The sequence below is a fragment of the Myotis yumanensis genome, unplaced genomic scaffold, assembly GCF_028538775.1.
Source record: "Myotis yumanensis isolate MYYU_CA2020_CCGP unplaced genomic scaffold, mMyoYum1.0.hap1 SCAF_6, whole genome shotgun sequence".
Classification (NCBI taxonomy): domain Eukaryota; kingdom Metazoa; phylum Chordata; class Mammalia; order Chiroptera; family Vespertilionidae; genus Myotis; species Myotis yumanensis.
This window is the reverse complement of record NW_027223757.1, coordinates 52,100,771-52,128,636: the sequence shown is the minus strand read 5'-3', so window position 1 is coordinate 52,128,636 and position 27,866 is coordinate 52,100,771. Positions and strand designations below refer to the sequence as shown.

The following is a 27,866-nucleotide window of genomic DNA, read 5'->3' as shown; positions in this document are numbered from 1 at the left end:
TCTTGATGAAATTCATTTATTTCAGAATAAAAACAATCAGCAGCATGAAAATGTAAAGTGCTACATAAAAGCCCCACAATACATAAAATCTGAAAGGTTTCATTTGTTTAAACAGTTACAGGTGAAACAGACATTATATATCTCTTCAAGCATGCTAATTTGAACTACCTTAGTATACAGCCATGTGCTATGTTGGCCAAAGAAAAAGTCACTGAGTTACATAAATCTGAAGACTGGGGAAAGAATGAGTCCCAAGCCTTTACCTGCCAGATCATGCATCTGGTTATGCTGTAAGTAAAGGTTAAAGTGGGGCTTTAAAAATAAGTTTATTGAAGAGGCCCATCAGTGGAGTGTGAATTAAAATGGCCCCAAAGATCAATTTTGCTCATGAACTCCACAATGGAGGCCAGACTGACAACTTAAGGATTTTTAAGTAACATATTTAAGCTGAAAGGAAAGGAGCATAAAGGATGTCACTTTTAGATACGTGTATCAGGTGTTAAAAATAAATCCTAACACAAAGAAGGTGGTCTGCCAATTGACACGAGGGAAGAGAAGCTAATCGGACATAAAAGGATCTGCACAACGTAAAATTTCTTGGCTTAGTCAATTTGAAAGTATAGGTACTTCCTATATCCCATGGAAACATGCAAGATCACATAGCTCCAGAGGCTGGCTCAAGGAATGACTGAGAGGAAACGGAGGGAAGACTGTTTCTAGCATATGATTCATCCCCACATAGGCTGAGCGCGCAGGGATTTCCACCTCTGGTGATAACATTACCTGGCTTTCCAGGGTCAGTGACCTGTTAGGAGACCACTGATGACTGAACCAATATTTTTAATATCTTATGTTCTAAACCAAGACTTCAGAATGCATTTTCTTGTGGCAATAAAGTTCTAAAATGGTAACCTATAGTTTTCCTAACATATGAGGTCTTCATAAAGTCCTTGGGCTTTTTAGACTTTACCACCTTCATTGTAGATATAACAGAAACTGTAAACACTTTTAAAATGCTCATTTATTAAAGTTTAATACAATTATGCATTATACCATAGTATACAATATACTCTTATTTTAAATGCAGACCTAAAGGAAAAATGGCTATTAAGAGAGACACAGAAATTGTGTGACACTTATAGAACCAAAGTCCCATAACAGAAGTAAAAATTAAATTTGCCTTTAAAATCATTTTACAAATTGTTTCTATCATGCCCATAATTTCAGTTAGTTAAAACCACATAAGGACTTTATGGATACCATCCCCCAAATTATTCAAGATACATTATGGACTAACTTTTTGTGTGGACTGGTCTAGAACCTAAACACATTTACAACATTGAAGTATAAAAAAAATAACTTATAAATGCATCTTTAGAGCATAAGCTATTTGAAAGCTGGGGACTGCCTGTATTTAAATATTAAATCTTCACTAATAATGCTCTCAAGAGTGCCTTCAATGCTGCTACTGAACATGCTGAACGAAGGCAATGTTTCTCTGTAATGATGTTTTCGCTAGGCATTACGATGGTCAAAGTGTCGACTAGAGTCTGTGGAGCTAACTAGCACTATGTTATATATTGATTTTGCGCGGAAAATTACTTCTTGGGCTTTGTGTAGGTGTACAATTCCAAGTAAAGGTTTTTCTAATTTCTACCACTATTGCTTGGGTCCTGAGCTTTTCTATTAATATGGTATGAGAAATAGTATAACATTATGCATATTCCAGAATAATTAAATTTATAGTGATTACAAAGCTAGGCATATATACACCTCAAAAGATATACAATTCAAAGCAGATTAAACATTCAAATCTTAAGATACTCTCACTTAACTTTTAGAATAAAACCAAGTGATTTCCTGGCTTGAACCCTTCCTTCTTTCCTTCCTTCCTTCCAACAAAGATCTATGGAGGATTGTTTTCTTTCTTTCTTTTAAATCTTAGGTGCTCTTTGGAGAGAATGGAATAACAACATATCAAAGTGGTTACAAAGCATTATTCCCTCTTCAAGTAAAATCCAGTAACCAAGATGTAACCTCATTTCCTCATAAATGTTTGACTGAAATAGTAACTTTCACTGACAATGTTTAGGACATAAAGTGTATCACAGAATGGGTAATCCCACTGTTTCCCATGAAGTAAGCTTTTGGAGGGGTTTTACTTTGCCTTTTTAACTCTTATCCCTCTATCATTCTACATAAGTAGAAACAGAGTACTGAATAAATTATATTAACTACTAATACTCATTGGAACTTAAAAACACCATCTTTTATCCAAAAATTTAAAAGGGCTATACAGAAACTATCACAAATTTACATAAAAAGAAGCTGAAGCATGAGAAATAACATATTATTTCCCTGTAAAGCAGGCTATCTAATGAGACAAGGGACTTCACTTCCAGTCCCTTATACTAAGCAGGACACAGTCTGAATGACTAGCTATAGTTTTACTGAATTTATAAGGATAAAAAAAAGGAATGCAGGGTAAATACAAAATAAAATTTTTGTAAACAATTCTTAGACTATACCCAATGAAGAATGTTTAATGAAGCAGTTGAGTCACAGCTCTTAAGACACAAAACAGTATTACAACTCAAAATCAAATATGTACTCATTGGCTAGATATATTCGTCGGAATATAAGCGCTGCCAGTGCCAAAGTCAAGATGACAATCAGTACAGCAGATCCGCCATGATCAGTGTGGTTGTCTCTGGGCTGCAGGCCCTGGATGACATCTGGTGAACTGGACGACCTTCTTTGACTCTGCTGCTGGGCCCTGCGCTGTCGAGGACTCATGGAGGTATTCTTAGCTACAGGTGGGGCAGGTGGTTGAAGGGATTCTCCTGAGGGGTTCTGGACTGCATACTAGAAAATTTTAAGAAATTTTATTTGAAATTGGCAAAGAATATTTATACATTACCTATTATCTATTCAAGAGTATAAAGAATCATAGAGCACTAAACACGATTGAGGGCAAAACTACCAAGAATTATCTAATTGTTGAGACTATTACCCTTTTGAGTAAGCCAGCAATATTACATATTCCAATTACTCAACAAATGGAAGAGGAATTTACTAGAAAAAATAAGACAAGAACAGAGTTAACCCATATCCTCCATAGACAGCTTTCTATACTCCCTCAGCTGTAACTCCAACAGAATTTGCTAGGCATTTGTAATCTCCCTTCTTTAGGAGAGTCAAGGAGAGAAGCAATTTGATTTCCACTTTCTGCTTGAAAATTTGCCATTCTAAATGGCAAAAAAGACAACCCTCAACAGTGTGCCTCTTTAAATATTATCTGACTATGTCAACATGCTTCCATCAACAATCATAGAACATGGAAAATAATTTCAAACCATATGTTCTTCACAGCAATATTGTTGTAAAAATTAGGTGTGGTTTTCCAACCAGGCTTATCCTTTCTCACAATTCTTGTCAAATGAATTGAACACACGTCTAGAAGAACCCTTTACTGCATGTTTGAATTGTGTTACTTTATGTGATATCAAGAGTTCCTTAGGTATGTGCTGAGAAAAATGTGGAGGTAGTTGTGGGAGATTCGATGTACCTTCTACTTTGGTACACTAGTTGCTCCTCATAAAGTACTGGATGTCAAATGCTTTCTATCTGTACCGACTGCGGCATCAAAGCATAACCACAATGTGGTACCAACTGAGTCAAAATCTTAATTATAGCTTATAGACAAGAAAGCTCTTTAATATGAATTCCATTTTATTTCTATAGATACTTTAACTCTACCTGTAACAACCCAGTGGCCTTTAATTCTCTTATTGAAAACAAGTATATACTGATTATATTAGTGTCCATACACATTCTTTCAAATAAAAAAGAATGCATGTTTTATTCAGAATAACTTTAAAAACTGAGCAAATATAAAATATTTTAAATACGTTCCATCAGAGAAAAACTTAATATTTAGAAGAAAAAAGAAATGAATAATGTAATTCAAATACTTTTTTAGAAAGGTACAAGGATGGGCTTTGTGCTGGCAACAGCTATAAACATTAGGGGGAAAAATTGTTCATCTCAGTTACCTGCAGAAGAAATTACATTTTAAATCTGACATTCATCTCAGCATTAAAAGGCTTAAATAATCTGTATTTCTTAAAACTATCCTTTGGAAGCACTCAAATGTAGTGACGCATAACACAGCAGTAGAAAAGAACTACTGAATTTGAGTTAAAAATATGTTAGTACTAATAGTGAATTAAACTGCATGAACTTGGACTTCCATACTCCAGGACTTCCAGATATAATCTGCTCACTGAAGAGAGCAGATACACCAGTGATTGCGAACCTATGATACGCGTGTCAGAGGTGACACGCAAACTCATTTTTTTGGTTGATGTTTCTTTGTTAAATGGCATTTAAATATATAAAATAAATATCAAAAATATGTCTTTGTTTTACTATGGTTGCAAATATCAAAAAATTTCTATATGTGACACGGCACCAGAGTTAAGTTAGGGTTTTTCAAAATGCTGACACGCCAAGCTCAAAAGGTTCACCATCACTGAGATACACAAAGCTGCAGCATTTTATGAGGTCTTACATTGTCCTAGGCGTCATGGAGTGACTTAATAATACTCAGTGAGTTGAACTGAGTTACAGTTGCCAATAAAACATTCTATTTGAAATCTGCCATTCTTTCAATTGCTCAGGCAAGATAAAAGTATCTGATAGAGCAAAAGTACCAAAGCAGTGTTTCTCAACCTGGGGGTCGAACGACCCTTTCACAGGGGTCGCCTAAGACCATCGGAAAACACATATATAATTACATATTGTTTTTGTGACTAATCACTATGCTTTCATTATTTTCAATTTGTAACAATGAAAATACATGCTGCATATCAGATATTTACATGACAATTCATAACAGTAGCAAAATTAGTTATGAAGTAGCAACAAAAATAATTTTATGGTTGGGAGTCACCACAACATGAGGAACTGTATTAAAGGGTCGTGGCATTAGGAAGGTTGAGAACCACTGCACTAAAGGCTTATAAAGGAAGATGGGTTGTTAAGGAAAATAAAAAACATGAGGTCCTATCAATCTGGAAAGTAGCACAAGAGATTGACTCAGCTTAAAGGTTTTATTTTATATTAGAGGCCCGGTGCACGAATTCATGCACCAGAGGGGTCCCTCGGCCTGGCTTCCGGGATCGGCCAAAACTGACTCTCTGACATCCCCCAAGGGGTCCCGGATTTCGAGAGGGCATAGGCCAGGCCGGGGGACCCCACTGGTGCACGATCGGGGCCAGGGAGGGATGCAGGAGGTTGGCCAGCCAGGAAGGGACTGCAGGAGGGCTCCAAGGTGTGTCCGGCCTGTCTCACTCAATCCTGATCAGCCAGACCCCAGCAGCAAGCTAACCTACTGGTCAGAGTGTCTGCCTCCTGGTAGTCAGTGCACGTCATAGTGAATGGTTGGGCGGCCTTAGCATATCATTAGCATATTACACTTTGGTTGAATGGAAGATCGAACGACTGGACACTTAGCATATTAGGCTTTTATTATATAGATATGTTATTATTTTCCATTAGTTTGAGGGGAAAACATTTTACCTGACTAAAATAGACATGGGCATTGTACCTGCCCATATACCTGACTAAATAGAAAACCTTATCATTATTAGGAAAGCTCTACCACTTTGTAAACATGTGACCCTAAACAAGTCATTTAATCTCAGCTCCCACATCTGTGCAATGAGGCTAATATTCAATTCAGTAGTTGTGAGGATTAAACAGGATAATGATATAAAGTGCTTAGGATAAACAATTGCTTAGTAAATATTAGTTATTATTAACATCATTACTATTAATATATTCCTTTGGAGATACCAGATTTAGGCTTAAAAAAAGTCATGACTTAGAATAGCTGTTTGGACTTTTATACATATGATTAATATAGTTAGAACAACAATCCCTTAAAACATTGACTTTAGGTCATATTTTAGTACATGTACTTAATGGAAATATTTATATAGATATACTATTTTAATTAGGTTCTATATTTTCTGTTACATTTTAGATAATAACTGACTAAAAGCTAGTGCTACAGTGTTATAAATTTCTAAAATTTCTATTTAAAATAATCACATCAAGGAAAAACTGTAACCTGATCCTGAGAACCTAGTTTATTTAGAGTTGAAGAACTAATTGGACTAAATTTTTGCAGTTCATATTGAACTGCCAGATGGAGAATCAAGTGGACTTTAGCATTTTCAAAATGCTTTAAGATTGGTGGTAGGACTTCTAAATCCTTGCTGTTTGCCTATACTTGTTCAAACATATATCACAGAATAGTTTCCATCTTCTGAAGCAACCATTTCTAGAAAGGTGGACAAATGTGATGTTTTATTTAATTTAATTAAATTCAAATATTTTTTAATAAGCACAGGCACAGCTAAATCACATAAATTTTTCTATAATAACCTGGAATAATCATCATATGAAGAGTTTTGTGTTTGCTCTTTACTACAAACTGGAATGGCTTATTCAGAACCTCAATCTTTTGGAAAAGGGAAAAATTTGACAGACTGGAAGAACATAAAACTACTATCAGTATTTTTCCTATTTCTACATGGCTAAAAAATCTGCATGAACAAGCAACAGATGGCCTAATGCTATCTGCTGTATTTAGACTTTCGGCAATCTCTCGCCCCCTCAAAGCTAAAAACAGCTTATCTGGAATTTGATGTGTAATATCTCAGTGAATTATATTACACTTGCATGTAAAGCAGCCACCTGAGCCAAAACCAGGTTTCAGTTACCTCCATAGTAATCAAATCATATAATCACACTGAGATTTGTATGTAAATGTAATTAAAAGCTTAACTCACAAATTGTAGACAATTTATTGCTTGTATTTTAACCAGAATTGGTATCTATGAAATGTCTGTTTTATGTACTTTAAAATAAAAATGAAAAAAAAATTGTACTTATAACATTATTTATGCTAATTTACTTAAAACTTCTTGATTTCTTTACCTGTACTCCTAGATTTCCAAGTACTAATCCTAAAATTTGTTTATTTAATCAACAACTATATATTTACCACCTACTATATACATGGCACTATGCTAGGCTTTGCGGACACAATCCTGATCCTCAAGGAACTTATTCCAATTGTAATTTATTTTATAATGAACTATTAGACAATAGTTAATTATAAAATAAATTACAATTGGAATAAGTATAACTAGAATATGCAACAGGAAAACTTGACACAGATTTAAAATAAACTAAAGATAAATGTAAACACATCATAAATATTAGGAGATTGTCCTTATAGGTGAAACAAAGATTACCACCTTCCTCTCTGTATAATAGGATGTGGGTTGTTTTTTTTTCTTTTCGTTGTTGTTAATCCTCATCAGAGGATATTTCTTCCATTGATTTTTAGAGAGTGGAAGGGAGGAAAGGAGGGAGGGAGGGAGGGAGAGAGTGAGAGAAACATTGATGTGAGAGAGATACATTGGCTGCCGCCCACACTTGCCTGACAGGGGTGGGGATTGAACTTGCAACCCAGGTACATGCCCTTGACCAGGAGTGGAACCCACTGACCCTTTGGTGCTTAGGCCAATGCTCTAACCACTGAGAACACTAGCCAGGGCTTTTTTTTTTTTTTTTTTACTAAAAAACTATTTATGAAATAAAGAAAACAATTTCAATTTTGAAGATGAAAAAACATACACTGACTAAATAAATTCATTATATTCCTCTACAATTTATAAAATCACATGGAGATCATGTAAAAACAATTTAACTCTCAACATACATTTTTTTCTTGTAGTACTTCCTTCTCCAGTCCTCCAAGTAGTTCTTCCTTCCAAGCAGCCTCTTCCCTGCTTTCTCCAATCTACTTCTCTGCCATCTCACTCTCTCCATAGCAGAGAGCCACTCAACACTATTTAGTCACACTTTACAGTAAGTTATTCCTGAATAAAGGGTAAATCTGATTTGCCCAGTTTCTATTCTAATTTTTCTCACCCTCTAAAACCTCTGAAAACTGGAGGGATAATAGAGATTTGGCTACTCCATCAAACAACCTGTTACCAAAAAAAAAAAAAACAAAAAAAAAAACCACCCAAAAGATGGTTCATCTTACTATATAAAGTCCCCATAATCCTAATTATTTAGCAACAATTCAGTCACACATTTTCTTAATCAGTTTCTCTAATGACATAAGCCCTCCTACCCCCCACCCCAAATTTAGAAAATAGATCAGGGCACAACTAACAACAGCCATAGCATTCAATATTTTGTTCAATAATTATTTATTGGACACTAACTATGCATAAGGCAGCACTGTCCAGTAGAACTTTGTGCAATGATGATAATGTTCGATATCTGTGCTGTCCAATATGGTAGCCATTAGGAAAGAAGGCCCCAGCTGGCAGCCAATATGGAAGGCCCTGATCAGCCCTAATCACCGGCCAGGCCTAGGGACCCTACCTTTGCACGAATTTCATGCACCAGGCCTCTAGTTCAAATATATACTTAGATAGCCACATTGGCTAGTAGCTACTACATTGGACAGAGCAGGTCTAAGGTAAATCTTTTGCTCCAAAGACAGCCTATTTAGAAAGTGGTTAATGTATGTATATTGCTTTATTCTGACTGTAGCACTATATTAAAACTAACTTTTCAGAGAAATCATAGAATTCTAGACGGACAATAGAACTTAAAATTATTTAGCCCAACCCCATTTAACAAAAAAAGAAAGCCCAGAAAGTATGAATAACTTGCTCAAGAAAACAAAATTCATTAGAGGGAGAGCTGGGCTAGTATCCAAAATAATCAGATATTTCCTCTAGGGATCTCCATTCCTATTGCAAATAATGATAATGGTATAAATATATACATATGTAAAAGACAAGAACCATACCGATGTACTGGCTGTAGCACCCTGGAATGTGTTAGGCATATTGTCCTGTAAATCATTTAGTGAAAAAGGGTGGTTTAAGTCCGACTCAGCAATAGTCTTTCCAGATGAATTGACTTCTGCCTATAAAAAAGGTAACACCCAAGAGCGGTATTATAAAAGGGAATATACAAACCAACCCACAACCTACCTAAATTCCCTTTCTTAGATTTATTTTAATTGGTACTTTAATGTCAATATCAATCAATTAAGTGTTGAGAACTCATGTGTCCAACACTATGCTAGATATTACAGAAAGACCCACAGACATTCCCTGTTCAGGGAGATGTTACTTGGTGAGAGACAAAACTAACACCCACGGTTCACAATCCACAATTTCAAAAATCTCTAAACACTGAAATATTTTGTAATTTTCAGGCAAAGCCTGACATGTGAGGCTATTAACAGTCTTTATTCCACGTTGGTGTAGATATTCCCAGGTTTGCTGATGAAATATTTATGAATTTGATTATGGGGTACTGCCCCAGGTCTCAATGAGTGTTAATATATGGTATATGTTTGATATTTTCTAAAATCTGAAATTCTGAAGTAGAAAACACATCTGGCCCTAAGATTTTCAGAGAAGCAATTTTATATACAATAGGAATCTTCAGAAGGAAGAATTGTAACCAACACTTATTAAGCACCTCCTCTTTCAGGCACAATAAAACAGAAAGAAAAATTTCTCCAAAAACTGGACCTTAGAAGGACAGACAGGATGTAGAGAGGTAGAGAAGAGGGACAGGTAACATGTTGCTTAATGCAGGCTGACATTATTTTATGGAGCTAATTAAACTATAGAAGTATTTATATGTTTGGGTAAAATATATGTGGAAAAAAAGGTTATAAGGGAGATATGCCAAAATAATAGCAGCACTTATTTTGGGGGGCTGGGATTATATAATTGTTATTTTCTAACTGTTTATCTATATTTTCTATAATAATAGCTAACACTTATTAAGCACCAGGGACAGTTCTAAATGCAATACATTAAAGTTAAGTATTAACTCACTTAATCCTCATAAGAATCCCACAAGATAATTACCATACTGTTAATAATTATAGGTGAGTAAAAAGCATGAAGTGTCTAAGTAATGTGTCTGATGTCCTACTACTACTAAGCAGCAAAGCTGGGATTTGAACCCTGGCATTGTATACTAGAGTCCAAACTTTTTTTTTTTATTGCCTACAGTTTTACATGTCTCCTTTTTCCCCAATTGACAGCCCCCCCACAGAGTCCAAACTTTTAACCACTAATTATAATGCCTTTGTGAATGTATTAGTTTTGTGATAAAATTATTTGTAAAAACATTATTGCACTAGAACTAAATTAGTTTATTTCTGAAAGTAAATAAAAGGGCTACAAAATTTAAATTTATTTATCAATTTAGAGTACCTTAAAACTGATTTGTCTAGCCAGTTCCTTGGCTTCTTGGTCAGCCTTGCTTGAATCACTTCCAGATTTTAAAGGCAGCAGGACATCCTTCATGGTGCAGCCACATGCCTCACAACAGAAATCTTGTGATCTGGTAGGAAATAATTTTTTTGATGAGTACAAATCAAATAGTGAATATTAATTCAAGACATTAAAACAATGAGTAATTAAATTTAAAAGAAAAGAACACCGGATAATTCCATATCACATTTATCTACATGTAAAATAGACAATTATAGTTATGAGACATACACGCAAGTTAGGTTGGTATAAAAATTTCAAGTCAATTATATATCAATATTTTAAAAATCTAACATTAAACTACGGAGTTAGATTTCATTATTTTCCTAATATACTCTCTAAAGAAAACTAAGCTATAGATTTATATGACAAAAAATATAAACTGTTTAACTACCTGTCCTCAAAATCACATATAACAAGCCTATGTTAAGCCTGTGAAAAAGTCCACTAAAAAGCTCAAATTATTTTTAGCAGAAACATATATAAAGAAGCCAATTAAAAATAGAATTTATAGCCCAGCCGGTGTAGCTCAGTAGTTGAGCATTGACCTATGAACTGGGAGGTCATGGTTCGATTCCCAGCCAGGGCACATGCCTGGGTTGCGGGCTCATTCCCCAGTAGGGGGCGTGCAGGAGGCAGCCGATCAATGATTCTCTCTCATCATTGATGTTTCTATCTCTCTCCCTTCCTCTCTGAAATCAATAAAAATATATATTTTTTTAAAAAATAGAATTTACAGGTATTTCCAGGGGAATAAAAACCTCACAAATCCTATTAATCTAAATAGCAGTACAACTTGAAAAGCAAAAAAACTCGTGGAAAATCCAGACTGAAATTTATCACTGATTATATTAGGTAGATACTTAATCTGTTAACTAGACTTTCCTAAGATTTCTTTGCTTTTCTATGTTTTCATTTCCTCCTCTGTATTCCAGATATAGCCAAAAAGTGCCTAAAACTCACAAGAGTGCTGAGGATTTATATGACCAGAAATAAGTATGTTATGTATATTATATAAAAATATGTATTATTACATTGCTGAACTTCCTTTTAAAAACTGTATTACTATAGCCTGGCTGGTGTGGCTCAATGGTTGAGTGTCAACCCAGGAACCAAAAAGTTACCAGTTGGATTCCTGCTCAGGGCACATGCCCAGGATGCGGACTAGATTCCTAGTAGGGGGCATGAAGGAGACAGCCAAGCGATGATATTTGTCTCTCATAGATGTTCCTATCTCTATTTCTCTCCCTTCCTCTCTCTAAAAATCAATAAGACCATATTTTTAAAAAACTATTTTACTGTACATCTAGGTCAATGTAATAAAATCCTTAGGTCTTGAAGAACATGGTACTTAAATTTATTGAACAGCTTCATGAAAATAAAATATATGTCAAAGTACTATTAATATAGTATTTATTGATGAATATATTTTTTTTTGTTTCACCAGAAGCGGCACTGCTATCCATATCCTTTAGAGCAGCAATCGCCAACCTTTCAGACCTCACAGACCAACAGTTGGCAACCGCTGCTTTAGAGAATCAATTATATCCCCAAATCTGCCTTAAAATGTGTCCACTTTTTTTATTTATATTTTTTAATTGATTTCAGAGAGGAAAGTACAAGGAGAAAAAACACAAATGATGAGAATCACTCATCAGCTGCCTCGTGCACGCCTTCTCCTGGGGATCGAACCTGAAAGCCAGACATATGACTTGACTGGGAATGGAACCATGACCTCCTGGTTTACAGGTTGATGCTCAACTACTGAGCCACATCAGCCAGACAAAATGTGTCCACTTTAAAAAATATATATTTTTTAATTGATTTAAGAGAGAAAGGAAAAGGGAGAGAGAGAAACATCAATGATGAGAGAGAATCATTGAACGGCTGCCTCCTGCGCACCCCACACTGGGGATCAAGCCCACAACCTGGGCATGTGCCCTGACCGGGAAAAGAACCATGACCTCCAGGTTCATAGATTGATGCTGAGCCACATTGGCTGGGCATAAACTGTGTCCACTTTTAACTGAGAAGTCAGATGAAAATTAAAGGAAAATGTTTATTTTGAATATATTAGTCTATCCAGAAAAATAGTAATTTACCATGGTTAAATGCAAAATCTGGTTTTTAAAAAGCCTCTAATACAGACTAAGAACCTAGAATATAAACACTAACAAGTCTAGAACAAAAAAAAACACTAATTCTTTTTTTATCTGTACATGAACTAGATAAAAATATCAAGACAGAAAGCCAATATAAAAAAATCAAACAAATGTCATGTATTCAAAGTACATATTATAATTTGTGAATAGTAGCTGCAAGTAAGATATATGCCCAGAACTTGAGAATAAGATTTAAAAAGATATCAAGGAGTCTTCCAAATCTTCCAAACACTAAAATCTCTTAAATTTAACAAACATGTGTAGAGGGCCTATTCCGGGCTGTACCAGAGTAAGATATACTATAGGTGTGCAAAAGTAGGTTTATAGTTGTTCGTATGAAAAATAATACAATAATTAATAAATAATAATACAAAAACAAACTTCCACATCCTTACAACTGTAAACCTACTTTTGCCCACCCCTGTATAATTTAATTCATAAAATATGTTTGAAGAGTGGTAGGCAGCCAAGTCCAGAACAAGAAAATGATCAAGACTGGCCAGCATGGTTCAGTGGTTGAACCAGGAGGTTACGGTTCAATTCCCAGTCAAAGCACATGCCCAGGTTGCGGGCATGATCCCTAGTAGGTGGCATACAGGAGGCAGCAATCAATGATTCTCTCTCATCATTGATGTTTCTATCTCTGCCTCTTCCTTCCTCTCTGAAATAAATATATATATTTTTTAAAAAATAATCAAAATCTAGAATTAGTCTTAGCACTACTCAAAGAAGAGAATACTCTAAATCTAATAACTAATCCGGGTTATACAGACAGAATGTACCTGGGAAAAACAGAAAGCAATACCAATGGGAAATGACAACTTAATAAAATCTCATTTTCTTTCTCCAGATCATTTATTGAGCCACTTGCTATGAGCCAGGTACTATAGATACAAACATGGAAAAGTAGATTTCCTTCAGCTCTCAAGAAGTTTTTAATCTTGTGAAAAGCTACATAAAAAAATGGCTCTGGTTCTTTTCCATAAAAAAATGGCTCTGGTTCTTTTCCATCTTTATTACTGTCTAAGTGGAGATGAATGACCTGTTCTATTTTATAGGAGAAGATATCTCCCACTGTAGGTTGATATTAACTACTTTCTATAATCAATTCTTTAGACTCAGGTGAACACTGAGTAAACTGGTACAACTGAATTTCTAAAATAGCAAAACTAAGGCTAGAACCTATAGCAAAGGTAACTCACAAAGTAAGAGGCAGAGCCTGTTTCCTAAGAGCCATTTTCCAGAATAATATTTGGGACTTAACAAAGAATGAAATGCAAAACTTACTTTTTGGCAAGTGCTCTTCTTTCCTCAGGTGTGTAATCTAGAGAACCTATGGCTCCTTCTCCTTTTGTTGGCATAAACCCAATGATGGCTAACAATGCTGTTCTTACTGAAATAAAAAGTAAACATCAATCTAAATTGCTTTGTAAAAGGAACCGGGTTTACTCTGAAAAGAGAAAAAAAGACAGTCTTTCACTGAAGAGGTACAGGTAGGAGGGTTGTAGTAAAATGATGGCCAAAATCTAGACAAGAAAAAGCATTTTTATTATTTATTAAATAATGAAATTATCAAAAACAGCTTCAATCTCAAGAAGGTATTATACTTTATAATTATGAATTGACTAGTTATATAAGATATATTCACTTTAAATTAGTACTCACTACTCCATGAAGGCTGCCAAGTTTCAGGATGATGTCCTGAGATGCTCAAACAGATTTTCTTGCCTACTTCAAATCGTCCATTAGCCTTAGGAATAAATAAGGCATTTAAAATTTTTAGATGTGTTTAATGTTTTAGACTTTATAAGTATAAATATTTTACATATAAATAAATTTTAAAGATAATTTTTTAAAAATGTAATCTCTAAGGGGATACAGATTTTTGTCCTCTAATTGACACTCCACAAATATTTGTTGGATTCTAAGTGAATAATATAAACTGTTTTTAGAAGTTGAAGCACTTTTTTGAAATTGAATTATACAACTGAAATCTAAATAACTGATAAAGATGTCCTGATGTCCTCCTATGTGCCTAGTATTCTAGGCTCTGTGAAGAATCTAAAATAGAAGACGTACAGAGACTGGGATAAAACGTAAGGATTTGATATCATCTTCTAGATATTGGTGAGGAAGGCTCTGAGGTGGGAGTGATTTTCAGAATGATGATACAATTTCATAAGAGAGGAACACAAAGTAGAAAGATCAGAGATAATAATTTCAGCTTTGGACATGAATCTATTTTCTTGGGAGAAGAGCTATTGATGTCCAGCAGGCAGGTAGAATTATAGACATGGTGATAGCAGAAGAGGATATACATCTTTGGTACCTGACTTTAGAGAGGTGATTACTAAAGCCATTTCATAGAAAAACAAAACAGTTGAAGTCTGAACTTCAGAATATCCATACTTAGGGAAAGGGGAAGGAGAAGAGGCATGAATTAGAATATATGTTTCATATGGTCAGAGAATTTGACTTATTCTCTGTCGCACCCACAGAGTGAATGACATGTGTTTAATGATTATTTGTTGAATGAAGGTTGGAAAAAAGAGGAACATTTTCAAAAGAGAGGAAGTGAACCAGAAAAAGCAAATATTGAAAACCAGGAGGATACGACTGATTCTCAGCCACTGTGCTAAATATGAACGATACCATTGGTTAACTCTTGAAATATTTCAATATTTCTGTACCTACTGGTGAAAAGCTGCTATTCCAACTACCCACCCCCACCAGTTTCCCCATGCACCAGCCCCTCCCCATAGACCACTTGGCTCTCACCATGATCTAGCAAACAAAAGTGACTCCTAACACATTGGGCCCCTCCAAGACCCTGCTTCAACCCTACTGCCAGCATTACTGATTCTAAATATCATCTAATATTTGTTAAGCAACTTATATATATGAGGAACTTTATAAAGTGTGATTATATTTACCATATACAACCCTTTTGACAGATGAGAAAACTAAATTTCAAAGAGACTATGTAACCTGCCTGTGGTGTAACAGAAATAGCACTGGTCAGAATCCAGGTCTAGTGGCTCTAAACTAATGCTCTTTTCACTACACCAAATATAGGTAAAAAGCAGCATTAACTTGGTATTTATTAATTAGTACCTTTTCTTTCACTATTTGCTACCCCGTGAGCGTCAGGTTTAACTTAGATGGATTAGGATAAAGACTGAGAAGAGACAGTGGGATTTCTCAAACTGGTCTTTGAGATTAGTGCTGTGAGCGTGTGTGGGAACCAGACTGCAGCAAGCCAAGCTAGAGTAAAGGTGCCTTGAAGGCTAGCAAAGAAAAAACAGAACAACACATAGAGTAGTGAGCAGAGATAAAGAAAGGTGTTTATGTTTGGTTTTTGCTTTTTTTTCAAGGTTGGGGGTAATCAAACACACTTGTAAATAAAAGGAAATGAGGGAAGGAAAGCTTAACAATTAAGAGAGGAATTTACTGTTGGAACATGTCTCAGGAAAAAGAAGAAAAAATTAATCATTTTGCTTCACATGGAGATAAAATATGCGGATGTAGAAAAATTCTAAGGTATAAGTAATAATATAGCAATCATTTATTGAGGACTCTGTCACTTCTATTTTAAGAGCTACACATGAAAAATGAGAGTTTAAATGGAGATGATGTGATTAAGAGGTAAAATAACATTAACAATCCTTTACTGAGTACTTACCATGTGCCAGATACTGTGCCTAGCACTTTGCATACATTAATTCACTGAATTCTAACAACCATACTATGGTAATTATACATTCATTAGCATTATGAATTCCTATAACCCTGGCTTGGTAGCTCAGTTGGTTACAGCATCATCCCAATATGCTAAGGTTGGTGTTCAATTCCCTGTTAGGGCACATATAAGAATAAACCAATGAATGCATAAATAAGTGGAACAATATCTCTCCCCCCCCCCCCCAAACAATAAATAAAAATAAATAATTCCTATAAATTATAATTTTGGGGGGGGGGGGGGAGGATTATAGTACCAAGGCCTGGTTCCCAAAAGCAGCCACTTTACTTCTTTTTTAAAACCTTTTTTTAAAATAATATTTTTGGAGAGAGGGAGAGAGAGAAACATTGATGTGAGAGCAAAACATCAATCCACTGCCTCCTGCACGTCCCCTACCAGGGATAGAGCCCACAACCCGGGCATGTGCCCTGACTGGGAATCGAACTGGTAAGCTTTCAGTGCACAGGACAATGACCAACCAACTGAGCCACACCGGCCAGGGCCTACTTTATTTCTTAATGTAAATGAGTATGTTGACCATATTTTGCAGCCACCATGAAGAGTTAAACCACAAGCATTTCAAAAAGCCAAGAATCCTTACCGTTAGAAGAATAATGCTTGGTGGTTTCATGGGATACTCTGGTGGTAGTACTATTCGTCCATGATAAACTCCTCCATCAAAATCAGAATCTGGGGGCCCTCTAACTGTGAAGTGCCATTCAAAAAGATTATCCTGAACAAAAACAATAACCAACAAGACCATGGATGGAACTGGAGAGCATTATGCTAAGTGAAATAAGCCAGTCAATGAAGGAAAAATACCACATGATCTCACTCATTCATGGATAATAAAGACCATTATAAACTTTTGAACAATAATAGATACAGAGGCAGAGCTGCCTCAAACTGATTGTCAAACTGTAGCGGGAAGGCCAGGGAGGGTTGGGGGGCAGGAGGGAGGGAGGTAAGAGATCAACCGAAGGACTTGTATGCATGCATATAAGCATAACCAATGGACATAAGACACTGGGGGATAGGGGAGGCCAGGGGATTGTCAAGGGCGGGGAAAAAAAAAAAGGACACATATGTAATACCCTTTGTAATACTTTAAGCAATAAAAAAAAAAATAACCAACAAGACATCAGTAATATTAAAGTTTGACCATTTTAATTAAATGACTATTAGAAATATTATTGGGTGAGAAAAAGGGTCAACTGTATAATCAAATAATTAATAAAAATTTGGATTATTTTAACAATCTTTTAAAATTAACCCTTAAAGATACCTAAACACTTACTTATGAGGTTAATAATATTAATACATATGCTAACAACATCTTAGTTACCAAGTACTTTACATTTTGCAAACTGTGCATACATTATTACATTTTATTCTCACTATTACCATGGAAACCAGACTAAGCATATTTAAAAACCCTCCTTTTACAGATAAGAAGACGAAGAGAGTTAGAGATGTTTATACAAAAAGCCCAGACTAGCTGCAGAGATCCCTCAAGGGGCCAGGTCTTCCAAACTGTAAAAAGTATTGGGTTCTTTCCACTTCCCCTCCCTCATATTCAAGACCTAAAACCAATTTAGCATCTGAGACCCATTCTATAGAGGCCAGAAATCTGCTTCTTGCAAAATGTCTGATTCTGAATGGCTAATGGGAAATTAGCCATTCAGGAAATATTCGGAGTAAAATATACTAATAAACCACATCACACACATCTGTAATGAATCAAAGCAATGAAAAAACAATTTTAAGGAATTTGTTTAAAATATTAAAATTCATATGTAGAAGATGGAGACAGAAACTAACCTCCAAAGGTTGTGCATGATAATGATCTGTTGGATCTTTCAATTCTGCCGCTTCTTTCATTAAACGTTTAACAGCTAAAATAAAATTCATAAGATAAAGACATTTAAAATATACTTTACCAAGTGATTAAGTCAGAGTTACAATCTAATGAAAAAGTTTCTACTTTAACAAAACATGTATAGAGAGGACTGGCTCCACTGAGTGTATGATAAAGTTTTAATTAGGATAATAGTAATCATTGGAGGAGGAGAGGAAATGGTAGGTAGGCATTAGGAGAGTTATGTATTAAATATACAGGTAAGTCTGATAGAGACACTTCTTATTTAATAAGTACTCATATATACTTCCTATGTGATAGCACTCAAACAATCCTCAAAACATTGCTATGAGGTAGAAAATCCCTATTTTCCAGACTAAGAAACTTGTTCACGGTCACACTAGTAAATGACAGCTGAAATTCCAACACAGACAATACAACTCTACCATGCTAAAATGTCTATATTAACAAAAAAATGTGCCCTCTGGAACTCATGCTCATGAACAGTAACCCCTTCCCCCCATTTTTTTAACCTCTTGGGACTTTCCACCCAAATCTTGTATTAACTTAATGGGACTGTCTCCAGAGGTCACTTTATTCCATAGCCCTAATTGATTTCCTTTTTTGAAATGATTCTTCACTTCAATTAAAACTTATAACTAATATCTGAAAGAAAGATAATAGGAATTAGGCAAGTGGGTATAAATAGGCAGAGGAAACAATAAAAGTAAAATGTGTGGAGGCACTGGATGGAAAGTTATCAGAAGAGATTAAGAATCAACTCCCACACAATATTATAATGCAGTATGTATCATGTCTTTTGCATAAAATTTCATTTTAGCCCTGGCCTTTGTGGCTCATTTGGTTGGAGCATCATCCTGTGCACCAAAGAGTCATGGATTTGATTCCCAGTCAGGGAAGATACCCAGGTTGTGAGTTCAATCCTTGGTCGGGGTATATCTGGGAGGCAAATGATTGATGTTTCTCACATCAATATTTCTCTCTCTCTCCTCCTCCTCCCTCACCTTTCTTCTCCCTTTGAAAACAATAAAAACATGTCCTTGGGTAAGGATTAAAAAAAAAAAACAAAGTTCTTAAGTCACTATCTTATTCCATAATAATAATTACTTATTTTTTGTATTTATTTTTGGTTTTTGTTTGTTAATCCTCACCCAGGGATATTTTTCCACTGATTTTTTAGAGAGTGTGGAAGGAAGGGGAAGAGACATTCACATGACCAGAAGGGCCTGAGGATCGTGCACCAAGGGACGTTCCCTTGACCGGGAAATGAACCTGAGATCCTTCAGTCCAAAGGCTGATGCTCTAACCACTGAGAATGTGGCTAAGGCCCATAATAACATTCTTTTCCATCCCCTACTCTGAATTAGGCCCCTGTGGGAAGAGACTTTGTTCACTTGATCATCAAATTACTAAACTCACACTAGATGCTATATCTACAACCAAAATAAAATAATTTCTGTTATCAAGGAGCTTATAGTCTGGGGGGGAATACAAAACAGCATAATAAATGCTGTATTAGAAACATGTACATATTGAAACACTCTTCCCGGAAGTTCTAGACACCACACTTCTCTCTACTCCAGACCTTCCTACATACTGGTTCCTCAACTTGCAATGCTGCTCCCACCCCTATCCTCCAACTCATCATCTAGACTGGTTCCCACCAAACCTTTAAGTAACTTCCTCAGGGAGGTGTCTGTGACACCTTCCCTTGTCCACCCATGAGGCCACATAAAAAATCCCTGAGGAGTTCTGGGAATTATCAAGTTAATTAGTTTGGCTGCTGTAAGCAATCAAAGATGCCAAGGAGACTGTTTTTCCTTCATTCCTTATCAGCTAGCTGAATAATGGCTAAATTGACAAGGTCAGATTTTATGTCATTTCAGTTAGAGAGAAGATAATAAACACCCAATAGTACCTGGATATTAGGAGAGATATCTGAAAGGATCAGAAATGCTACAACAACGCATCTAAAGGAACAATCAATCATTCGCTTAATAACTAAACATGTTGCTTTTATTAGTTCATAGGCCACATAGGCACATACCATGTGAAAGCTAAAGCCACACAGTCAAATAGAAAGTGAGGTTAGTCTAGTGTTTTCATAATCTATTTTTTCTGAAATAGCATATATTATCAATGCCTTAGTGAAAAAGAGCATTGACTCTGGAATTAGAACTGGATTAAAATACTGGCTCTGGGGAGAACCAAGATGGCGGCGTAGGGAGCGGACCTGTGTGTGCTGCTCTCTCACAGCATCATTGAAACTATCAACTATGAAGTAAACAACCGCCACTCAGAACCATGGGGAAGTTGGCCCAGTGGGAGATCTACAACTGGAGGAAAAGAAAGAAGCGCAGTGAGACTGAGTGGGAGCTACGGAGGCACCAAAACCAGAGGTACGCAGTCACACGCCACGCGGGCTGCAAATGGATTCTCGGTTTTTTACGAACCCTCGAATCCTCTGGGCTTGCTCGGGGCGGGTCTCTGAGGCCCCAGATCCCACAGGGAGAAGCGGCCACGGCCTTGCAGTGGTTGGAGAGCGAGGGAAGCTCTGACACGCGGCTGCTCGCTGGCACTGAGGGACAAGAAGTCCTGGTGTCCCGGGGAGGCGAGGGGCGCGGAGACGCCGCCATCGCTATTTCCTCCACGCTGGCGACTCCCTGTGACCCCGCCCTACCCTCAGGGCTGTGCCAGAGGCACAAGAGGGAATGACTGTGCTTTTACAAACTCTCAAATCCACTGAGCTGGTTCGGGCGGGTCTCTGAGGCCCCAGGCCCCAAGGCGAGAGACGGCACGGCCTTCCAGCGGTCAGAAAGCGAGGGAGGCTCTGGCGCTCGGCTGCTCGCTGGCACTGGGGGACACAAAGTCCTGGAGTCCTGGATAGGCAAGGGGCCGCTGAGTCTCCGCCCCGGCGACTCCCTGTGACCCCGCCCTACGCAATTTACATTCCCATCTGGGCTGTGCCAGACTCACAAGTAGAAACGCCTTTGCTTCTGCAAACTTTCAAATCCACTGAGCTGGTTCAGGCGGGATCATGAGGCACCAGACCCTACGGGGAGAGGCAGCACGGCCTTGCAGCCATCAGAAAGCGGGGGAGACTCTGTTGCACAGCTGCTCGCCGGCACTGGGGGACACAAAGCCCTGGCAGAGATTCAAGGGGCCGCGGAGACTCAGCCAGTGCTATTTGCTCCGCCATGGCGACTCCCTGAGACTCAGCCCTAATCAATTTACATCCCCATCCAAGCTGTGCCAGGTGCACAAAAAGACCCACCTGCGCTTTTGCAGCCTATTCCAACAAATTGCAGACTTCAACTGCTCGCAACCATGGGAGACACACTCAAGAAGCAGACCCAGGAGAACCAGGATGGCGGCATAAGGAAGAGACCTGTGCGTGCTACCTCACACAACAACATCGAAACTACCAAATATCAGACAAACACCTATCATACAGAACCATGGGAAAGTTGGCCCAGTGGAAGCTCTACAACTGGAAGGAGAGAAAGAACATTGAGACTGAGTAGGATGTGACACCAAGTACAGAGCCCAACCCAACAAACTGCAGATTTCAACTCCTCGCATAGAAAGAAGCGCATTGAGACTGAGTAGGATGTGCAGAGGCACCAAGTACAGAGCCCATCCCAGCAGGCTGCAGATTTCAGCTCCTTGCATCTGGGAGGGACGCAATCCAGGGGCAGAGTCGGGTCCGGGGCCGGCCAGGGCTGGGCCTGACTCGGCCGGCACTGTGGAACTGCTGTACCAGCAAGCGCACAAACATGCCCACTGGTCCCAGTCTCTTGTGGGGCGCTGGGGGACAGCAGACAGGCAGTCTGTGCACTTGGTGGAGGGCAGGAGTGCTGGATGTTCAACCACCAGGAACGCCTGGAGATTTTTCTGGTGGGGAGCCGCCGGCAGGGGACAGAGGGCCAAACTTCCTGTTTCCCCGGTAAGGCTGGGATGGCCCCGGTGAGGTCGGGATGGCCCCGGTGAGGTTGAAACGGTCCCGGTGTGGTAGGGACGACCCCGGTCAGGTCGAAACGGCCCCGGTGTGGTAGGGACAACCCCGGTGAGGTTGAAACGGCCCCCAAGAGGTAGGGATGACCCCGGTGAGGTTGAAACGGCCCCCGTGAGGTAGGGACGACTCCAGTCAGGTTGAAACAGCCCCGGTGTGGTAGGGACAACCCCGGTGAGGTTGAAACGGCCCCCGTGAGGTAGGGACGACCCCAGTCAGGTCGAAACGGCCCCGGTGTGGTAGGGACAACCCCAGTCAGGTTGAAACAGCCCCGGTGTGGTAGGGACAACCCCGGTGAGGTTGAAACGGCCCCCGTGAGGTAGGGACGACCCTGGTCAGGTCGAAACGGCCCTGGTGTGGTAGGGACAACCCCGGTCAGGTCGAAACGGCCCCGGTGTGGTAGGGACAACCCCGGTCAGGTTGAAACAGCCCCGGTGTGGTAGGGACAACCCCAGTGAGGTTGAAACGGCCCCCGTGAGGTAGGGACGACCCCAGTCAGGTCGAAACAGCCCCGGTGTGGTAGGGACAACCCCGGTGAGGTTGAAACGGCCCCCGTGAGGTAGGGACGACCCCGGTGAGGTTGAAATGGCCCCCGTGAGGTAGGGACGGCCCCGGTGAGGTTGAAACGGCCCTGGTGAGGCTCAGACGGCCCTGGTGAGGTTGAGATTACTCCAGTGAGGTTGGGACAAATAAAGGGGACCAGTATGGACTGATGAACAGGGGTAGATACAGAAGCAGAGCAACATTGAACAGAATGTTAAACTACAGTGGGAAGCCTGGGGAGGGTTGGGGGGGGGGATTAAGAGACCAACTGAAGGACTTATATGCATGCATATAAGATTAACCAATGGACACAAGACACGGGGCGGGGGGGGGGCGGGGGGTAGGGGCCGGGGGAATGTCAAGGGAGGGAAAAAAGGAGTCATATGTAATACTCTTTGTAATACTTTAAGAAATAAAAATTATTAAAAAAAAAAAAAAAAAAAAAAAAATACTGGCTCTGATTTCTTAGGCCTTAATCATTGGACAAGTCAATCTTATTCTGCTTCAATGTTTACATCTGTCAAATGGGAGTCAACAATTTCTTCACATATTTCTTCTTGCCTTTTCACCCATCCCTTTTCCCCAGATCACAAGTTATTAAGGTCAGAAATAAATTGGAATATAAGGTGCTCTCAATTCTGTTTCAAAACCAGGCCTTGAGCATATGTAGTTGGCCACATGACATGGCTACCTGGCTCCCAAGGAGAAATGTCACTGCTATAGAATAGTCAAGATTCAAAGTACTGACTGGCAACTAAGGCTAGAGCATAGTCTGTCACTCCTGATACTCCATCTCTTGCCACCTCTTGGCTACAGAGAAAAGTTTTCCCCCATCTGCTCCTCTCTTATCTCTTTGCAAGATTATTCAATTCTCCTATCATGGTGAGGTAAGATGTTCCAGAAAAGGGAAGGGGGATGGCTTGGCTGCTTTTGTTCTTTCTTTTCATGGAGGCCACATGATCACTCTGGATCCAAGCTCTAGGCTCCATAGGCCTAGGCATTCATATTCTGCACATGCCCAGCTAACTCACTGGGTTTATTTTGTGGTTTGGAGACAAAGCTCCAGCTAAGGGGATCTTTTACAGGTTACTGTCTCTCATGCATCTATTTATTTTAGAAAGCAAATATCCTGATATCATCAATCTCCAAAGCATGGGTAAAATGGAAAAGAGGCACGTGTATTGAGGATGTAAACCCAATGTCATGCTCCCCAATCGCCTCTTCCTGTTCCCATATGAAGGCACGTAGCAAATATTTAAGGACTAATGTTTCTGCCCAGAAAGATCCTATAAATGTATCCATTCAATAAACATTTAAAGAATACATATCTGAGCAATGGGAAAAGAAGAATGACCAGGACTTGCTTCTTGCCTTCAAAGAGTTCACAGTGAGAAAGACATGAAAACAATTACAAACACTGACCAAGTATATACAAATATAGGGACCACCTTAGACTGCCTACAGGAGCTGGACAAGACTGAACCTTAAAGAAGCCTAAACAATTACTAGGACTTTCACACAGACTAAAGGGAGGATATTCCAAGCAGAGGTTCCAACAGGGACCAAGGCATATAGGTGAGAAGAGCTGTTCTAGCTGGAGACACTCGGGCAAATGGATAGATGGTGAAAATGCAAAGGAGCATAGGAGTGGTAGCAGTTCAGGCTGGTGAGAAAAGCAAACATCAAATCATGAGCAGCCCTATAGGCCAAGCAAAACAATTTACTTTGAACTGTATCCACAACTATCAGTAAGCTACTGAAAACTTCTCAATTTGAATAGTGATCTAATCAGGTTTTATTTTGTTTTGTTTTAATTGATCTGGTGGCAGTAGTGACTGGTTAGATATATGTGTGTTTGCATGTATTGGCACCCATGCTCAAATGCCTGTGTGTGAGAGAGTTTTAGGGTAGGGGGTAAAGAAGTAGACCATGAGATCAAAGATCACTCCCCTGGACACTTGGGTGCTGTCAATCCCTGGGATAAGGAATATTAAGGTGAGGTGCAAGTTTGGGGGAGGAGAGAAAACTGATAAGTTTGGTGTTTATACTATTAGATATTTTTTTGGTCTGTGGGAAATTTGGATGAAGATATTAAATCACCAGTAAGTTGTATTTATCTGCAGCCTAGGAGAAGGATCTGAACTGAACATTAAAGCTTGAGAATGATCAGCATGGAGGTGCAGTTGACACCAAGGGCATGGACAGGATAACGCCTAGGTTTCTGACAGAGGCCGTACCAGTTTCTTATACATACATCAGTCACCTGCTGAACATGCCCGTCAGCCCCTACTGAAGAAAGCTGTCACAGGAGGTTCTTTACACATAGGTCTCCCTATTTTGTACTCTGACACCTACTACCTTAGCCAGAGCAGACCCAAAAAAGAATCAGGGAGCTTGATCCAGAGGCAACTACTGATAGGCTAGTCAGAGGACTTAGGAGGTGGCCCCACACAAGTCCATTCATAAAGAAATGTTTTCCCACCTATAAAATGAACAAACTTACTATCCACATGTTAGCACACTGGCCCTTAACCAGTTATCTATATTGTCTCAATTGTCCTATCATACTTCTAAGACAACTAACTCCACGTGAGAGAGAAAAAGGATTATATCTATTGCAGTGTTCTTAACAACTTCCTTTCACATAGGCGTTACTCTAAAAATATCCCAGGTCTGAGAATTAAACAAAGGAAGAACGTACTTTCATTAAGCCTCCTAGCATTTTCAATAAGTCCCCTATCTCAGTAAATTCACCTTCTCCACGAACTCTAAATGATCCACACAATAACAACAACAAAAAGATGTTTGTTTGTTTGTTTGTTTTTAAAAAATCCTGTCTAGAACAGTGACATCACCGTTGAGAAAATGAAACAAAAAAGAGGAAGCAGTTTATTACACAGCTAGAAGCATGCTGGGCCCAAACTCAAGCCTGCTGGCAATAGGTCCTATTCTCTGGAAATGGACAAAATTCAGGAGAGTATTAAATGCTTACCATCCTCTCAGGGATGATGACCTATACAACTGGGCAATCTGACAACAATCTCCATTCCAAACTGCACTGTCGTCTCTGGACATTTCACCAAGCACCTCGGTGCCCTGAGGAACCTGGTACCATGTGACCAAGGAGTCACCAGACGTTTTTACCCCTCCCCCCCGTTTTATATAAATCCACCACAGCCTTAAGATCTTAACCATCTAAGCTTAACATGAAGCTTTCTTTCCCTCTCCCTTGGACCTTCCTTCCCCCCTCCTGACATCCTTAAGAGGTGGGTGGAGCAGGGAAGCTGTCAACCCGCTGCAATGGGACTGCGCCACAGCCTGCATCAGGCTTTTCAGGGCTCTGGGCCCCGCCCCCGCGTGTTGCGGCCCATTCTGCATACGTATTTGCTCACCTAAGAACATTTCTTCGCTTGGCAGCACCCAAGTTACCAAAGCTCTGTTCAATCACTATCCTCACCCTTTTCTGGAGTCTTTGCAAATCCTTAAGTATTTTTGGAAGAAAAAAACAAAACAAAACAGAAAGCAGTAAGGGTTGGTCAAACAAACCATTCCTGATATTGTTAAGATGACCATTTAGATCATCCGAACTGATCATGTAGATAACCTGAATTTTCTCCCTCCTGACAAAATTATCACGGTAGGGCCCTGACCGGTTTGGCTCAGTCAGAGCATCGGCCTGCGGACTCAAGGGTCCCGGGTTCGATTCCGGTCAAGGGCATGTACCTGGGTTGCGGGCACATCCCCAGTGGGGGGTGTGCAGGGGGCAGCTGGTGGATGTTTCTCTCTCATCGATGATTCTAACTCTCTATCCCTCTCCCTTCCTCTCTGTAAAAAAAAATCAATAAAATATATATTTTTTAAATTGTCACGGTACAGACAGAATAAATACTATTTATTGGGGCTCATTTCAAAGGCCAGAGAGCTGGGCGGCTAATAACAGTCCGGCGGCAGCGGCCGAGCAGAGACAGTCGGGCCGGGGCTGCCGTCACCCACGGGCATCATCCTTGCACCTGCTCCTGGGGGTGTGCACAACCCAGCTCCCCGCCACGCAGACAGGGCAGGGGGCGCCGGGGTGCCGGGGGGCGCCGGCCGACCCCAGCGTCGGCAGCCGGTGCCCGCCGGCCTCCCCGCCCCGCGGCCTGCACCAGCCCGGCGGGCGGCGGCCTCGCGTAGAGCGCGACACCGCGAGTGGAGCCGCGAATGGCGGCGGACGCGCGGGGGCCGCAGCGCCGGACCCCGGAGCCCAGGGTCAGTCGGGCCCACCCCGCCAGCGCCGCCCCCGGCCCCCGCCCCGCTCACCCGGACTCTTCAGGTTGTAGCGAGCCTCCATGACTGGTCGCTGCCGGCTCCGGCCTCCTCTCTGCGGCGCGGCTACTGGGTCTCGGCGCAGCGCGGCCACCCGGGCCAGGCGCAGGCAGGGATTCCGCAGACACCGCCCAGCGCCACCGGCCTGCGGGCGGGAGCCGAGGGTGCGGGCGGGGCGCTGAGGCTGCGGCGGACGCAGGCTCCGCGGCGGCGCCTTCCCCGCTGTCCCCGCCTCCCTGTGGGCGGGGCAGACGCAGGCGCCGGCCGGGCGTCCCAGAAGCGGCGCCGGGCTGGAGGTCCGCGTCCGGGATTGGCCCCTGCGTCGCCGCCCGCCGCGTTTGTGAAGCCGCCCTGACGTGGCAGTGGCTTCGTGGCGGCCGGTCCGCGCGGCCGTCGGCCACTCCGCCGCCGCCAACCCCGTGGAGGCCGCTCGGGATCTGCAAGAGCGGGCGACGCCCTCGTCTTCCTGTCGCCTCTGCTCCCCGGAGGCCGACCTTCCGCCGGGCCCATCCGGGGACCCCCGGCGCTCGCGGGCTCGGCGGGGAGCCGCGCGGCCGGAAGCAGCCCGGCCGGCCCCGCCGCCGTGGGTCCCGACCCGGCTGCAGCGTGCCCCGCAGCCGGCCACCCGCGCTGCCCACAGAGTGCTTCCCAGTGAACCTCTGGGCCTCTCTACTGCTTCATGAGCCCAAACGGGGGGCACACGGCTCGCCCTGCATCGTGGGGAACCCAGCGGGATGGAGAGTTCGGTGCAAGACGTAGCTGTGGCCTTTGACAGGTTCCCATAGTCAGTGCCTCTGCAAACTAAGGGACCGGGTCGGTTGGGGAC

At 40.5% G+C, this 27,866-nt stretch overlaps 1 protein-coding gene across 2 annotated transcripts; it reads right to left on the bottom strand.

Moving 5' to 3' along the window:
- UBE2J1 (ubiquitin conjugating enzyme E2 J1) lies at positions 1 to 27,156 on the bottom strand. 2 transcript variants are annotated; one of them, XM_070418097.1, is made up of 9 exons: positions 27,035 to 27,105; positions 26,128 to 26,216; positions 18,123 to 18,196; positions 16,903 to 17,034; positions 14,228 to 14,312; positions 13,850 to 13,955; positions 10,341 to 10,470; positions 8,909 to 9,028; positions 1 to 2,865 (listed from the first exon to the last, which is right to left on the bottom strand). In XM_070418097.1, exons 2-9 carry the CDS (start codon positions 26,135 to 26,137, stop codon positions 2,587 to 2,589), a joined length of 936 nt encoding a protein of 311 aa, XP_070274198.1. In that variant the 5' UTR covers positions 26,138 to 26,216; positions 27,035 to 27,105; the 3' UTR covers positions 1 to 2,586. The 2 variants fall into 2 exon arrangements, with proteins under 2 accessions (XP_070274198.1, XP_070274197.1); XM_070418096.1 differs by lacking the exon at positions 26,128 to 26,216 and having other exon boundaries at positions 27,035 to 27,156.
- Positions 27,157 to 27,866: the final 710 nt, after the last annotated feature.

Excerpts from the sequence above, each read along its gene's own strand:
- UBE2J1 (XM_070418096.1), bottom strand. The coding sequence starts at position 27,065 with ATGGAGGCTCGCTACAACCTGAAGAGTCCGG. Across the intron at positions 17,035-18,122 it reads ATCATGCACAACCTTTGGAG|GATAATCTTTTTGAATGGCA; the intron begins GTTAGTTTCTGT and ends GTTTTTGTTCAG. Across the intron at positions 14,313-16,902 it reads CAAGCATTATTCTTCTAACG|GCTAATGGACGATTTGAAGT; the intron begins GTAAGGATTCTT and ends TTTATTCCTAAG.